This window comes from Rhamphochromis longiceps, linkage group LG4, assembly GCF_057381845.1.
Source record: "Rhamphochromis longiceps isolate RC_006_pf linkage group LG4, R_longiceps_female_GT1.1, whole genome shotgun sequence".
Taxonomy (NCBI): Eukaryota; Metazoa; Chordata; class Actinopteri; order Cichliformes; family Cichlidae; genus Rhamphochromis; species Rhamphochromis longiceps.
Window position 1 is genome coordinate 9265698 of NC_140560.1, and position 15647 is coordinate 9281344.

Genomic DNA, 15647 nt, shown 5'->3' on the forward strand with positions numbered 1-15647 from the left:
GCCACAGTCTTTACACTGTATGTATGTAATTGTGAGTTTACCTTTTATGTTTTTATTGATTTTTTTTTTTTTTTTTTTTTTTTGCAAAGGCACTTTACATTATTTTGACATGAAACATCCATCTCTGTTCTCTTAAGGTTTTAATAGTTCACTGTTTTTGTTAATTAATTACACCAATTTACAAGCAAAACACTGATATATGCCACACAGGGGATGTCATGTCTAAAGGATAAATTACTGGTTTTATGTGAAGTCCTTTCTGTGTGGAGTTTGCATCTTCTCCTCCTGTTTGCGTGGGTTGTTCTCTCCGGGTACTTCGGCTTCCTCCCACAGTCCAAAGACACGGAGCGACCAAGCGAGAGGGAACAGATGGATGGAGTTGAAACTGAGCTGCACGTCTTACAGGGAATCACCTGAATCAAGTCTTCATGTACTTTATCTTACTTTCTGCTAGTCTCACAAAGCTTACTCAGTTTGTTACTCAAACTTTTGTCAAATAGGACATTTTTTATTTATTTATTTTTACTGTTTTTCATTTTTAGGTGAACTTACTCTAATGTTAAGACATTGGAGTCATGTTGAGTATGTTGAGACTAATGTCTCAACATACTCAAATTCTTGTGCATGTTGTGACCTTTAAGCAGGGTGGATATCAGTGATCCTCACATCTAATAAATTTTACCAGTACTACCCTTGCCTGCATCTGTACTTTAAATTTTGCCCTGTATCAGTTAGAATATATAGGCTATAAAGGAATACCAAGAGTTACATTCTGAGTGACTATGAGGATATTTGAAAATTGTTGCGGTAAAATAAGTGAAGCAGATGTATATCCAGTATGCCTACATTTTACAGGCTAGAAATTTAGAATTAAACGTCAAATAAAAATCTATTTTCCAGGGTCCATGTGTCAAATATATTTTCTGCTACTACCGTGCTGGACTAAATACACAAACTGAACCAGCAGTTTGTGTATTTAGCCCCTTGCAGCAGTTCGTGCTTACAGCCATACCACCCTGAGCACGCCCGATCTCATCTGGGCTTGGAAGCTAAGCAGTGTTGGGCTTGGTTAATACTTGGATGGGAGACTGCCTGGGAATACCAGGTGCTCTAAGCTTACTAATCTAAGATACTAACCTCCACTTGGTCTCCAATGCATCCATTGGAGTATGAGTTAAAGCACTGACAAAGGTTGGTGCTGGTGTGTATGGGTGAATGCGGTGTGTTGTATAGAGCGCTTTGAGTACTTCAAGACAGTAGAAAAGCGCTATATAAGAAGTCCATTAAGAGTGCTCCTCTGTGCTTTTTTTTACATCTTAGATAAATGACATCCAAAGGCTAAAAATATAGTATATACTAAATAAATATTTGTCAAATTGTATCTACAATGAAGGAAATGATAGTCATTACTAGGTTAATTAATATATCCCAGTTAACAGATGTCTTTGTACAGCGCGGTGTGGAAGAACTAAGTAAATCGGTGTTAACAGTAATTGCCATGTAATAATGTAATGACTGAAAATCTGAACCAAAATTAATCAGTGGAATGTTCCAGGCTGGATTATGGATTTTAGAAATTCAGTTCATGAGTTTGATAGGCGTCACGTGACATCTGTTGAACAGCTTTTCTGCAGTTAGTCCAAGTGTTTCTCGACCGAAAGAATTTGACAATACATGAGCATGGAGAACACCAGGGCCAAAATCTGACAAAACAAGAGGAGACGTACAGGTCATTAATTAACAAGTCATTAACGCTACATATGACAGGAACTACACAGAAATACACCAACTATGCACTCAGACTCCAGGTGGACTAGGATGTATAACAAGAACTACTTGTCTGCACTGTCCTCAGCTGCCCATGTTCACATCCACAGTGTATAAGCGAATGCAAGTGATTTCGACCAGTTAAAAGCAATCAGCATGAATAACTGAATCAAGAAATTCAGACTAAACACAAGTATTCCTAATAGCTGATATATGATCTAAGATTTTGGAATCTATACCACCTTTCATTGTAAATGTACAAATAACTGAGCTACAGCTTACAACACATAATTACCAAAAGATACGTTATTTCAAGTTTTATGAGCCTAAAGGGTAGGCAAACAGTTACTAAGTTTAAATGTACATTTTGTTTATGGACAGTATGTATGTATAGTATATAGAAAACATTAATATTGTCTACCTGCACAACACCAATACACACTCCAAACACCAGGACAGAGGTGATGTTTTTTATCAGCCACTTTCTTGCTTTCTGGTAGCATGGCTGCAAACGACATGGGGAAACAGTTGAGGCAGAGTAGTTATAGATAGAAAGAAAAGCGAAGAAGAATGCCAGGGCTATATTCCAGTATGCAGGTTTAGCTAGCAGCTCTGAGTTCCTAAACCCTGAGATGTGTGAAACTCCTGTTTTCTGCTCCAGAGAGTTAACGTCAACTCTGAGTCAGTTATCAGGGTAAAAGACACTATGTTAGATGCAAATTTGTCCACAGATTAGAATTCGGTCATTAAATATCAAACAACATGTTGGAAAGAATGGTGGCTGAATTCAGAAACATATTGTCCACTTAAAAATCACCTAAATAGTCTCAGTTATTTGACCAGATCAACCAGAAGATATCACAGGCTCTGTTATGGATCAGAACCTATGCTGCCATTTGAACCGCAAGTCAAATCCAAACCGTGATCCGTTTTTAATTAAGGCAAGATCAGGCACAAATTCTGTTCAGCTCCAGGTAGACCCTGGCTATTGTAAGGTAGACCCTACAATGATACATACAGAGGAAAAACCCAGCAATCAATTTGGCGACAGTGGGAAGGAAAAACTCCATTATAACAGGAAGAAACCTCCAACAGAACCAGGCTCATGCTCTGTGTTGGTACAGGCCATTGAAGATGATAACAGTGGGTGGATTATATTCTTAAATGTAAACAGTTTCTATGCCGTATGTTAAAACAAGATCTAGAGTGTCATTAAAGTGGTGGGTGGGTTCTTTTACATTTTTAGAGAAGCCAGTTGAGTTTTCAATTACTTGAAAACTTTGAAGAACCTGCTATTCTTCCTGCAGAGGTCCAAGGGATCTTCCAGCAATTGTGATGCTTTTTTCTGGAGAATTGCTTAGGGTGATTTCATATCTTTTGATCTTGAATCTGGAACCTAAGCTGGAGCAGAGCTGGTTAGATCTACCGCATTATAGTGATCTACCCTGGTAAGAAGTGAACCAACTTTGTAGTTGACCACAGAAAACCATGGGCCAACCCTAAAGTTACCCAGATAAGCCAAAATCTTGCTTCATAGCCTCAGGTTTAGTTCACAGAGTCTGTTACCCTGGTAACTGACTCAGAGTTGAAGTCTACACAATTCCTGAAACATAAATCTTGTAGTTACCAAACTAAGATTTGTTAGCAAATTCTGCTCTGAAAAATGCAAAGACTTTAGTATGCAGTTGCCCAAGCAGTATGTGTGACACATACATTCATTGATCTGTAGGAAAATTCTGTTTCATTTGAGAGGTTTATCCCCCCAAAAAATAAAAATTAAAAAGCAACAAACCTCAGTCCATCCTTCAACACACGTCTGTGTCCCAACTGAGCAACATGATAAGGGTAGCTTTCCCTGCAGCACGTTATACCAGTCTGTTTTGTTGGTTACGCCACAGCACTTGAACTGGAAGAGCAGATGACAGGATGCAAAGAGGACAGTAATACCAAATATTTAATCTACGTTTAACATTTGCACGTGTAAACTCATGTAGATCCTTTTGACTTGACAGTTTTCTCTTGGGTTATTAGGGTGCCTATACTCTTGTCATGTACTCTCATCACTTATTTTGAATCTGTGTTTTTTTAATGTTCATAATTTGTGGCTGTAAAGTTCATTAAACTGACAAGGTGGCACCATCACCAAGAACAGTAGTTACTTCTAGATTTTGCCAACTGCATCTTGGTCTATGGTTTTGTCAGGTTTATTTTGAATTGGGGTTGCGTTTGGACTGCACCAAGCTGGAGATGTATCGCAGACTGTGGTGCGAAATTGCTTCATGCAGTCCTTGGCAAATATGACTGTAATGTGTTGAGACTTTATTGTGTCAATACTTTAAAAATTTTAAGGCAATATTTAACAAGACTGTGCATGTGTTTGTAGCTGTTGTTGGTGATCAGTACCTTCCGCACGGACTAGAAACCTCCATGAACTTATATGTGTAGCAAGATGCAGAGTCTGCAATCTCCAGTGTGTCCAGACATGAAGCTAGTGAAACTGTAGTGTAAGTGCCTACGGTCATTTTGCAATCATTTGGTGGTTTTGGCTTGGTATTAATTTGTTCCTTCGTTTGTTTTTGTCTGTAGACAGAGCCACTGTTGTATTTTCAGTGCATATTTTTTTATTGGATGTTTTGTGATTTTTCCTTTTTGTTTATTATCTGTATGCCATTAAAATGCTGCAAGAACCCCTGTTATTGTGTCCCATGTGGCAACTAATTTCCCAGGCTACACAGTATATCCGTTATTCTGTTGAAAAGAGGATTATTGTATTTTCATGTGCTGTTCAGTAAAAATGCTCACCATTTTCTGGACATTGTCCCAGGAATTCTTAAGGCCAGGATCTGATTCATACATCTTCATATCTTCCTTTAAATCTTTTTGTGCTTTTGAATCCAGCTGACAAAAAGACAGTGAACGAAACAAGGATATACAATTAATCATAAAAAAATCAATTGTATATATATAATATATAATATAGACAGACTGGCGCGTCCATCCATCCATCCATCCATCCATCCAGATAGATAGATAGATAGATAGATAGATAGATAGATAGATAGATAGATAGATAGATAGATAGATAGATAGATAGATAGATAGATAGATAGATATGGAGCCCATTCCAGCTGTCGCAGGGCTAAGTATCTCACAAAAGTGTGTACACCCCTTACTTTGATATAATGTAAAGTAGTCAGTTTACAGATTGTATAACAGTGTAAGTTTGCGGTCCCCTCTAAATAACTCAACACACAGCCATTATTGCCTACTTGGCGATGGCAACAAAAGTGAGTACACCCCGAGGTGAAAATGTCCAAATTGTGCCCAATTAGCCATTTTCTCTTCCTGGTGTCATGTGACTCATTAGCGTTATGAGGTCTCAGGTGCAAGCATGTCTTCAGACTTAAACCCTATTGAGCAACTGTGGCGCATCCTCAAATAGAAGGTGGAGGAGTGCAAAGTCTCTAACATCCACCAGCTCCATGATTTCATCATGGAGGAGTGGAAGAAGTTTCCAGTGGCACCTTGTGAAGCTCTAGTGAACTCCATGGCCAACAGGGTTAAGGCAGTGTTGGAAAATAATGGTGGCCACACAAAATATTGACACTTTGGGCACAGTTTGGACATTTTCAATTAGGGGTGTACTCGCTTTTGTTGCTAGTGATTTAGACATCAGTGGTTGCATGTTGAGTTTTTTTGAGGTGACAACAAATTTACACTGAGCGAGGAGGCTCTAAAAGACTGTTTTGACTCTACTGTGTGGGAGATGCTTTGTGACGACCACGGGAAGGACAGTGACAGACTTGTGACCTTCGTTACAGCCTACATTAACTTATCTAGGACCTCGTGTTGCTTCTCCAACAACAAACCATGGATTACCCAAGAAATAAAAGCTGTCCTCAAGCAGAAGAGGAGGGCTTTCAAATTTGGAGACAGGGAGGAGCTGAAAGGGGTGCAGAGAGAGCTGAAAGGACTGATCAGTTCAGCTTCAGCAGAATGATGTTAAAGAAGTCTGGAGATGCCTTGGAATCATCTTGGGGCACAAAGATTAACACCTTCTGCCCATGGGGGATGCGAGGTGGGCAAATGACCTGAATTATTTCTTTAACAGGTTTGATTACCAACTGTACCCTCATACACACAATAACATGGACTGAACCACCAATTACAACCACTAGCACTTTATATAACTACTGTAGAAATTATCCACATATCTCACTGATCTAAACTACACTACTGTAAATGTTGTATAGACAATCATTCTGTACAATACAATAATTATAGTTTTACAACTGTTTATAACTGTTTATTAATACTCACAATTGTATATCTACAATCTGTATAATTTCATATTTCTGTATAGTTTTCATATTTTTAACCATATTTATATCCTGTTCATAACCTGTACATAGCTTGTACACTCACTACAGCCTGTGCATACTTATAGTTATAGCATATTCATAACATACCTTCATACCATGTACATTGTAACATACCTTTAATAGATCCATATTTTGTAATATATCTATATTATTTCCAAAGCACTTTCTGGATGGATGCAAACTGCATTTCGTTGCCTTGTACTTGTGACATGAGTTGAATTCTATTCTATTCATCCAGGATGCAGTCTTCAACATCGGCTGCAGACTCACCCACCCCCCACTGATGCTGTTCCACCTTTGACACCCCAGACACTTCACACCTCCCCCACACACCCTGGTCACTACTCCCCACCCCCAACCACAGCATCCAGTACACATCCAGCACACATCTCCAGCATGTCTCTCACTCAACCACCCGGGTTAGAAGGCAAATGAGGAGGATTAAAGCCAGGAAGGAAGTGGGTCCAGATGGCATCAGGTTGTCAGGTCCTGCGCAGATCAACTGTCTGAGGTGATGGAGCGCATCTTCAACCTGAGCCTGAGGCTGGGGAGAGTTCCACAGCTCTGGAAAACCAATTGTGTGGTACCAATGCCAAAGACTCCACGTCCAAAGGACCTCAACAGCTAAAGGCCGGTGGCTCTGACATCCCACCTGATGAAGACCCTGGAGCGGCTGGTCCTGGCTCAGCTTCAGCCCCTGGTGAACTCATCACTGGACTCACTTAAGTTTGCCTACCAGCAAGAGCTGGAGTGGATGATGCCATCATTCACCTCCTACATTGTTCCCTCTCTCACCTGGAGACCGCTGGGAGCACTGTGAGAATCATGTTCTTTGATTTCTCCAGTGCCTTTAACACCATTATTCCCACAGTCCTGAAGGACAAGCTGGAGAACTCAGGAGTGGACCATCACCTCACAACATAGATACTGGACTACCTCACCAACGGACCACACGGACCAGAACTCAGGACTGTGTGTCGGACAGGGTCTTCTGCAGAGCAGGGGCCCCACAGGGAACGGTTATGGCTCCATTCCTCTTCACCATCTACACTTCTCCCACAACTTCACCCAGTGCTTCCTGCAGAAGTTCTCTAAGGACTCTGCAATAGTTGGCCTCATCACTGATGGGGACGACAGGGAGTACAGAGAACTGACCCAAGGCTTTGTGGACTGGTGCCAGCAGATCAACACTAGAAAAACGAAGGAGCTGGTGGTAGACTTCTGCAGGCACAAACATTCTCCACTGCAACCACTGAACATCCAAGGTATGGACATTGAGGCTGTGGACAGCTACGGGTACCTTAGTTTTCATCTGAACAATAAACTGGACTGGATTCACAATTCAGATGCTCTCTACAGGAAAGGGAAGAGCAGGCTGTACCTGCTGAGGAGGCTCAGGTCTTTTGGAGTGAAGGGCCCACTCCTGAAGACCTTCTGTGACTCTGTGGTGGCCTCAGACATTTTTTTACGATGTGGTCTGCTGGGGCACCAGCATCTCTGCTGGGGATAGGAAGCGACTGAACAGGCTGATCCGGAGGGCCAGCTGTGGTCTAGGATGATCCCTGGACCCAGTGGAGGTGGTGAGTGACAGGAGAATGGTGGCTAAGCTGTCATCCCTGTTGGACAACATCTTCCACCCCATGCAGGAGACTCTAACAGCACTGATCAGCTCCTTCAGTGGCAGAGATTCCTTTCAGCAGCTGTCAGACTGTCAGAAGTATTTTATTGTATATATATATATATACAATAAAATACTTCTGACATATATATATATATATATATATATATATATATATATATATATATATATATATATATATATATATATATATATATAATGCTTTATGATGTTTAGAATATATTATTTTCTAAGATATTTAACTTTTAGAGAAATATCCCTTTTTTAAAAGATTTTTTTTTTAAACTAAAATATGCTGGTTTGATTCTTAGAAGTGCTAATTCCCAATTGTTCATTTTTCTTCTTCTTTTTCTTCCTAATTTAGCCTTTTCTAATGAGTCTTCTCAAATTTAACTATGGGATCGTTACATATTTTCACATTCCTTACTGTGTACATTGCACTGCAGCAACTCTGCTTCTTTTTCTTCTTTCAACTGCTCCTTTTAGTGGTCTCCAAAACAGAACATTTGCCCCCATCTCACCCTGTCTCTATGATCCTCATCTGTCCAACTAAACCTGTTCATGGCCTTGCACAACTGACACTTTTTTTTTTTTTATTGTTCTGGAGCACCTCAAAATGAAAATAAAGAAAAATTAATGAAAATTTGAACCTTGTAGAGAGTGAGCTTACCTGGTCATGAAAAATGTGGATAACTAAAACGAGAGTCACTTCTGTCAGGACCAGGAGTAACAGGATCAAAAAGAACTGCAGAGACAATAAGAGCAGTTGGAGGGTGAAGCGATTCATTCAAGGGTGGCTTACCCCACTAATATGTTTTCACACTAAGATTAGAATTTCTCAACATAAGGTACCTTTATTACATGTGGATGAAGTCTTACCGTAAACAATAGACAACGCTGCTCCTTAAGCGCTCCAAGACAACCCAGAAAGCCTGTTATCATAGTAATACCACCAGCAACTAGCAGCAGATTGGCAGCTGAGAGAGACGGAAATGAAAGTGGAAGAGAGGAAAACTCTGACTGCGTGAAGGACAGCCAGACTCCAACTCCAAACAGGCCACATCCTCCTAGCTTCTCAGAAAATGTAATGTTAACACAGCCAAAATTTAGTACAGAGTGGAACACAGTGTGAGTGAATGAATGCAGCATACAACACTAAATTGGTAGAGACCACAAAGAAATCTTAAATTAAACACAAAGCCAACTTAGAAATCAAATAAAAATTCTGCAAATACTAACCCAGAAGATGAGATTAAAGACAAACATCAAATACTTGACAACACATAAACAGCCCTGTGACACTGGCATCCTGGAAAAGAGAGAGGGAAATAGGACAAAGAGAGATCTTTTAACAATATTTGTCCGATCAATTTTAGTTATTTGTTTTTTTTAGCCTTTGTGAAATATCCAGTACATTGTTTTGTTCTGAAAAACACAGTTAAATATAAATTAATAATCTTTCATGGTTTGTTGTGCTGTGCTTTGGGTGTCTTATAAAATGTTGAGGGATCTGTGTCAAAAGAGTAAGTTAAGTTTGGCACACTTTCTATGTCTAACCAACAGTGCTGAAGCCATTCAGAATACTATCCTTAAAAAGCAAAATATTTTGTGAAAGCCTGTTCCACCTCTGCTAACTTTCTATCATAGAGTTCTGCTCAGACCACTTGCACTCATCCGTCTCCCAAAAAGAAACAAAAATCTAATGCATTATTGGGGGAAAAAGCTGAAGTAAAAAGAGTTGAAGAGTGAAAGATTGTGAATGTGTATTTAAAAATCTGTTTCTTTTTCACTACACTGTCAACATACCCAGGTAGAAAAATTTGCTTAATAAATTATGAGCCCTACTCCGGCCCACCAAAAAGTACTCGAAGATCCCATCACAACATCTAAAGAACCTGCCTCATTTAAGATCAGTGTTTAGGACTCGGTTAACAGCTGGGCAAAATGTGGCCTCCACGAGAGAGTTCCTATGGCAAAAACTACTGATGGTAAAGGACCAAAAAAGGCTTGTCTCACATTTGCCAAAAAATCTCTCTCTATATATAAAATATCTTTAAATATCTGTCTTTTTAATGACTCACTTCAATTTTATTTTTCCAAATCACAACAGTTGCTTGAAGGGTCTTTGTATTGTAAGCCAAGGCCTCTACAGTAATACAGAGAACAGAGAGTATCAGATGGCCCCCTATGAGCAAGTACTTTGGCAATAGTGGGAACAGGTGAGGGGAGGAAGACAGGACAAAGGACACTCTGCAGAAGAGACCCGGAGATTAATAACTTTCCATCCATCCTCTTATCTAAGGATTATAATTTTGCTATATGGTTTTGATCATTTTGTCTACTTATCCATTCAGACAAGGCACAGGGGTGGTAGTGGGAACCTGTAACAACTGTCCGTCGATGTAACAGTTATCCATGACAAGAGAGGCGTGTTTGCCCTTCTGTCTGTGTCGTTTTAGAATGGGCAAAATTGCTTTACGTCCGTTGTTGATTTCCCTAGGAAACTAGCCGTTCATACCATAAGACATTCCTTTTAATTCACACCGTTTGCTTTTAACAAGTTCTTTAAACTGGAAATGTTCAAACTTAGCAATGATAAGATCAGGCTCTGAGACGAGACTGCATGAAGTTTCTAATCCACGTTTCGGCCGGGATTCCAGAGAAAATCAATGTCTCGCATACGTCTTGTTTACATGTCGTGAATGTGTTTTAGGGATTTATTGTCTGCGTTTAGAGTTAATAGCTTTTGTTTGTGGACTCGCGTATCTGAATGTTGGTTGTGAGTAGGTCCTCTGTATCTGTTATATTTATGTTGGTCCGGGGGATTTCTCCGTGACGTGCTGCTCAAAATATCCGTGGAGGAACCTTCGAGTTCCTCCATTCTGCGTGGTGATATCGTTAGTGGTTGTATGTTTGATTTAAATTTGCTGACAGATGTTTGTTTAAATTAAAGTCATAATTTCACTAGTTTAGAGTATAATCTGGCAGCCGGCGCAGCAGTTTTGTAAATCTCAAACCTCGCAATTTCACAGCATCACGCGCTCTTTATCTTATCTTATTTGCTCCCCTCCCCTAACTTCTACTTATGCCATAATGGCTCACCGTAGCAGGTAGTTTTGATTTGGCAGGGTTTACCACTGGATGCTTTTTCTGACGGAACCTCAGAGGGGACTTGCGTTTCTGGCTGGTATCGAGCATACCAGAGCATTGGAACACTTTTTAACAATACTTGAAAGGTTCTTGAATTTGACTTGCTTGAACCAACTTTAGTGGGAAAGTCTTCATTTATAAACACTTAGATTGTGCCATGGACTACTGACTCCACACAGGAAGTTTCCGACAGGAAGGAAGTTCCCTCCCCTACTCACTAGACCCAGTTACAATACTCAAGTTATTTTACATGCCTTTGTGAGTCACAGAGCCCAAGGCCCAGATTTGGTTTTTATTTTATAACAACACAAAATTCCGAGGAAGCCATGTTTCAGTGATTAGTGTGGGGAATGAGCTGGAAAACAGACTAACCCAAAGTTATCTGAAAAAAATATCCAGGATGCCTCAAATGTAGCTATGGTACTTAGGAATTCAAACTGTCAAAGAAATTTATATGAAGTAATATAAGATTTTTTGTTAATAAGTAGCTAATATGACATAAGCAATGACTCAAGACTATTTCTTTGTCCCTTGAGTGTTGCATGTTTACTTGTGTGTGCAAACTGAAAATTAGTAGGTCTTCTTTTATTGCTGATTTATTGTGATTTCTGATTTTAATTAATTTGTCACCACTGATCCACACCCACTGCATTATCATTATTAATAATGATATATTAAATCTTGCAACACAAATTTGCAAAATATGGGTCAAATATTTATAACAGTATCTTACATTCCTGACTGCATTTCTTACCTTTGTTTTAGCACCTGATTTTCCCGGGTCACAACAGTCTGATCAACGGATCATTAATTTGTGTGTAGGAGATTTGGGGAAATCTGCACATAATTTATTTTTGCAAGTTCACAGAACAGACATAAAAACGTGTGATGGAAGATGAAGCCCTCAAACTTAATCATAAGATTTAAATAAAAAATACAGAGAAATTATTATCTCAGATAATGAGATTTTCATTCAGTACAATTTGTTTAGTCTGCCAAAACTTATGCATATTAATAAAAGTAATACCTTCATATAAGGCACTTGACACATTATGTAATTTTTCTTGTCAGGCTAGTCCCACCCTGGCCTATTTTCAGCAAAAATGTTGCAAAGAAGTATATCCATCTGATAGAAAAAGTGGTTTCTACCAATTTTCTATTGGTAGAACACAGAAACATATCCCGTCTCTCTGTTTTTTTTTTTTTTTTTAGAGTTTAAGAGTTACCAGCTGTGTCCAAAAGCAGAATAGCTTCATGAAAGCAAAATGTTTGGCACATTTATTTTAAACATATTTTAAACATTATCAAGATCCAAAAATACAGTTCAATTTTCTCATTTATCCTCGAGCTCTTCACTCCTATCCTCAACACAGCCATCTTTATCCCTTTATGTCTTTAAATAAGTGAAAATCTTGAAGGTAAGAGGGGGAAGCAAACACCAAAATAGAGTTTTAAAATATAGGGAGGGACATACTGTATCTAACTAATACTTCTGATAGTGTAGCATTTCTGTACATACTTTACCTTAGCATGTGGTTCAAATCTTCAAAGTCTCTGGTCTTTGTGACGCTCCTGTTCCAGGCTCCTTCAGCTCCTGACTTGGATCTTTACTTGGTTTTCCTTTTCAGATGTCTTTCCTAGAGCAAACAGCCTTTTCAGTTTGTTTTCTGGATCTTCTCTTCTCTTCTCTAGACCATGTTAATGTTCATTTTTCATGCTCCTCTGTAGGACTTTAAAATTTTCATATTAAAGTTCTTTATACCGCTCTTTTGTTCCTTTTTTTCTAACAGACCTTCGTCTATGTCTGTCCTACTCTTTCACTTCCTCTCTGTTTCTCCCTTCCTCTCTCCCTGTTTCCAGATGGTTGTGGACTGCGCTCTGTGTCCCTCCCCCTTCACAGTTTATCACATTACTTACCCCTCCTCCAGGCCACAGCCTCTAAAGTCTAATGTGGCCTGCTTATTCTGTCTTTTTTTTTCTCAGTTTAAGAAATTTTTGGTCACTACACATTTAAGAACACTTAGGTACAAACACAAGCATACAAAATATCCTGAGCAAGTTGCTTTACTTCAGATAACTGCAGACATGTCTAAACATAAAGGATTTCTGACAAAAGATCCATTTTCTTTGTTTTTTGCATGTCACTCCTGAGTATTTCGGTTCCTCTGTTGCTCTTCAGGTGATATTACATATTTCTTGTTATTGTCAAGCTATGAACAGTAAATAATGTACTTGCATTTATATAGTGCTTTTCTCATCTTACTGTCTCAAACAACCCGTTCTCACTCCCAAAGCGTAACATTTTACGCTAGGTGACAAATCGTCACCATATTACGTTTTCGGCTACCCACCACGTTCCTAAATGACGACCTCGGAAAAAGAGGAAATATGAGAACCGTCTGGACTGAACCTACACATGTTCGCTCTTTTTCTTCAAATCGCTTAGAAACACGCTATTTAACATCATTAAAGTCCTGGTTACGGTCTGGAATAAGGTTATGGTTAGGGCTAGGGATAAGGTTAGGTTTAGGGCTGGAATACAGGGCTGGAACGTCTATTACCGCGGGAGCGTCATTGCACTGGATTCCAGCCATAACCCACCGCGTACCATAAGAACGCTGAAGGTCTCCTTTCGCGTTCCTCAGGAACGCCGCGGGACGTGACAAAACGTCGACATGTTACGCCTCGGGAGTGAGAACGCTCTGTCTCAAAACATACAAATCACATGTTTACCATACATTTATACAACAGTTTGTTCTATAGTCTAGCACAGAATAATAAATAAAAAAATAAATATATATGTTTTGGAATGTGGGAAAAAGCTGGAGTACCCAGAGGAAATGGACACTAGAATCCATCCAGTCCCCAGTCAAGTTATGAATCAGGACCTTCTTGCTGTGAGGTCGGGGCAATGCTAAAATCCTGAGTCTGCAGACTCAGCAAAATGAATGACATATTTACTGCAGAGATAGACATATACACAAGACCAACTAATCATCACATGATTCAGTAAAAGCACTAGCTGTTAGAATCCCTGACAATGCATTGCTTTAAATGGAGAAAATCTTGGGGGATGGCTGTTATGAGGAAAAGCAGCCCAGAAACTACCAGCGGCACACAACGTTGTGTGCCTTAACTTTTGTTCTTTTACTCAAGCTAATCTGTCATTTTTCCTTGGTTAGGTTTAGGGATTAAAGATCTAATCTAAATTATAATATTAAAATTTGGGACATATCATCAGTAGTGGACCTTGGATTCATCGGATGTTTCGGCCATTATCACTAGACACCCTAATCCTAGGAGGCCCTCCCAGGGTTGATCAGAAGTGTGTCACTGGTTTATGTTAAAATTGTCATTTCTCTTCTCCTTTCTGCTGTTTAGTTTTCTACAGTTTATTCTATCTATTCACTGCACCTGAGAAATGCTTACCTCTTTAACATTTATGGAGCCTCATTTTTTTTAAAGGGACAGAAAAGGTGATAGAGAGAAGTAAGACAAGTAAGTAAGATATGCTTCCAACACCTCGCCAGATTGGGCTGTACGCTCTACCTCCCCACTGCCTCCCAGAAGAGGGAAGAAGAGCAGCGGGAAGAAGAGCAGTGGGAAGAAGAGCAGCGGGGAGAAGAGCGGAATACTTTTCTATTATTATTATTATTTCATTCCTCCTTTTAGTTTCACTACCATGAGATTAACTGCACAGTCTCCAGGAAGCTCTGAGACAGCTCTAGAGGCTTCAACAGTACACCAGGGCCGCACTGGCTTGCTGAGGATATCTTGACCACAACAAGAGCCTGTGTTGCAGCAGCTGTGCTGTTGGATAAGGCCATCTCCATCACACCAGGACCTGTGCTGCTGGCTGAGGCCATCTACATTACACTAGGGTCTGTGGTGCTGGCTTAGGCCATCTAAAATAAGATAAGATAAGATAAGACTTTATTGATCCCACAACAGGGAAATTTTTGCGTCACCTCAGCTCAGGTACAGATATCAGAAGGAAATACAAAAATACAAATAAGTACAATCAATGAAAAAAGTAAGATAATACATTATATACAATGGTAGCATACACAGTATGTGATTATGGATATGGTTGGAAATATGGAAGACATAAACTATATAGCTTAGCATAACTATTGTACCACTACTATTCCTGTTTATAGACATGTACACACACATGTACACACTAAATATACATACGTATACATATACATACATATATACCTGCACATGTCCATACACATGGAAGGTCCATTATGCATGAAGTGGTGACCGTGGATGTTCACAGTGTCCAGTGACTTATGACATCGTGATTGAGGAGTTATAGAGTCTAACTGCTGTTGGGATGAATGATCTGCGAAAGCGCTCCTTCCTGCAGCGAGGGTGTTTCAGTCTCTGACTAAAGGAGCTGCTCAGCCCACTCACATACTCATGCAGTGGGTGATGTGGGTTGTTCATGATGGATGTCAGCTTTACTAACATCCTCCCCTCACCAACCACCTCCACAGACTCCAGGGGACATCCCAGCACGGAGCTAGACCTCCGCACCAGTTTGTCAATCCTGCTCCTGTCCCTGTCCATGCATCCACTCCCCCAGCAGGCCACTGCATAGAAAAGAGCAGATGCTACCACAGTGTCATAGAATAACAGAGTCCTGCAGACTCCGAAGGACCTCAGTCTCCTCAGCAGGTGGAGTCAACTCTGGCCCTTCT

The 15647-nt window shown here is 39.8% G+C and overlaps 1 protein-coding gene and 1 pseudogene across 1 annotated transcript; one reads left to right on the forward strand and one right to left on the reverse strand.

The window, feature by feature from the left end:
- Positions 1-42: 42 nt before the first annotated feature.
- Positions 43-12801, reverse strand: tspan4b (tetraspanin 4b). Its single transcript, XM_085403126.1, has 8 exons — positions 12463-12801; positions 9028-9097; positions 8668-8859; positions 8459-8533; positions 4570-4665; positions 3560-3673; positions 2189-2272; positions 43-1703 (listed from the first exon to the last, which is right to left on the reverse strand). The coding sequence occupies exons 1-8, from the start codon at positions 12468-12470 to the stop codon at positions 1635-1637; spliced, it is 708 nt and encodes a 235-aa protein (XP_085259252.1). The 5' UTR covers positions 12471-12801; the 3' UTR covers positions 43-1634.
- On the forward strand, positions 999-1117 carry LOC146670985 (5S ribosomal RNA; annotated as a pseudogene).
- Positions 12802-15647: the final 2846 nt, after the last annotated feature.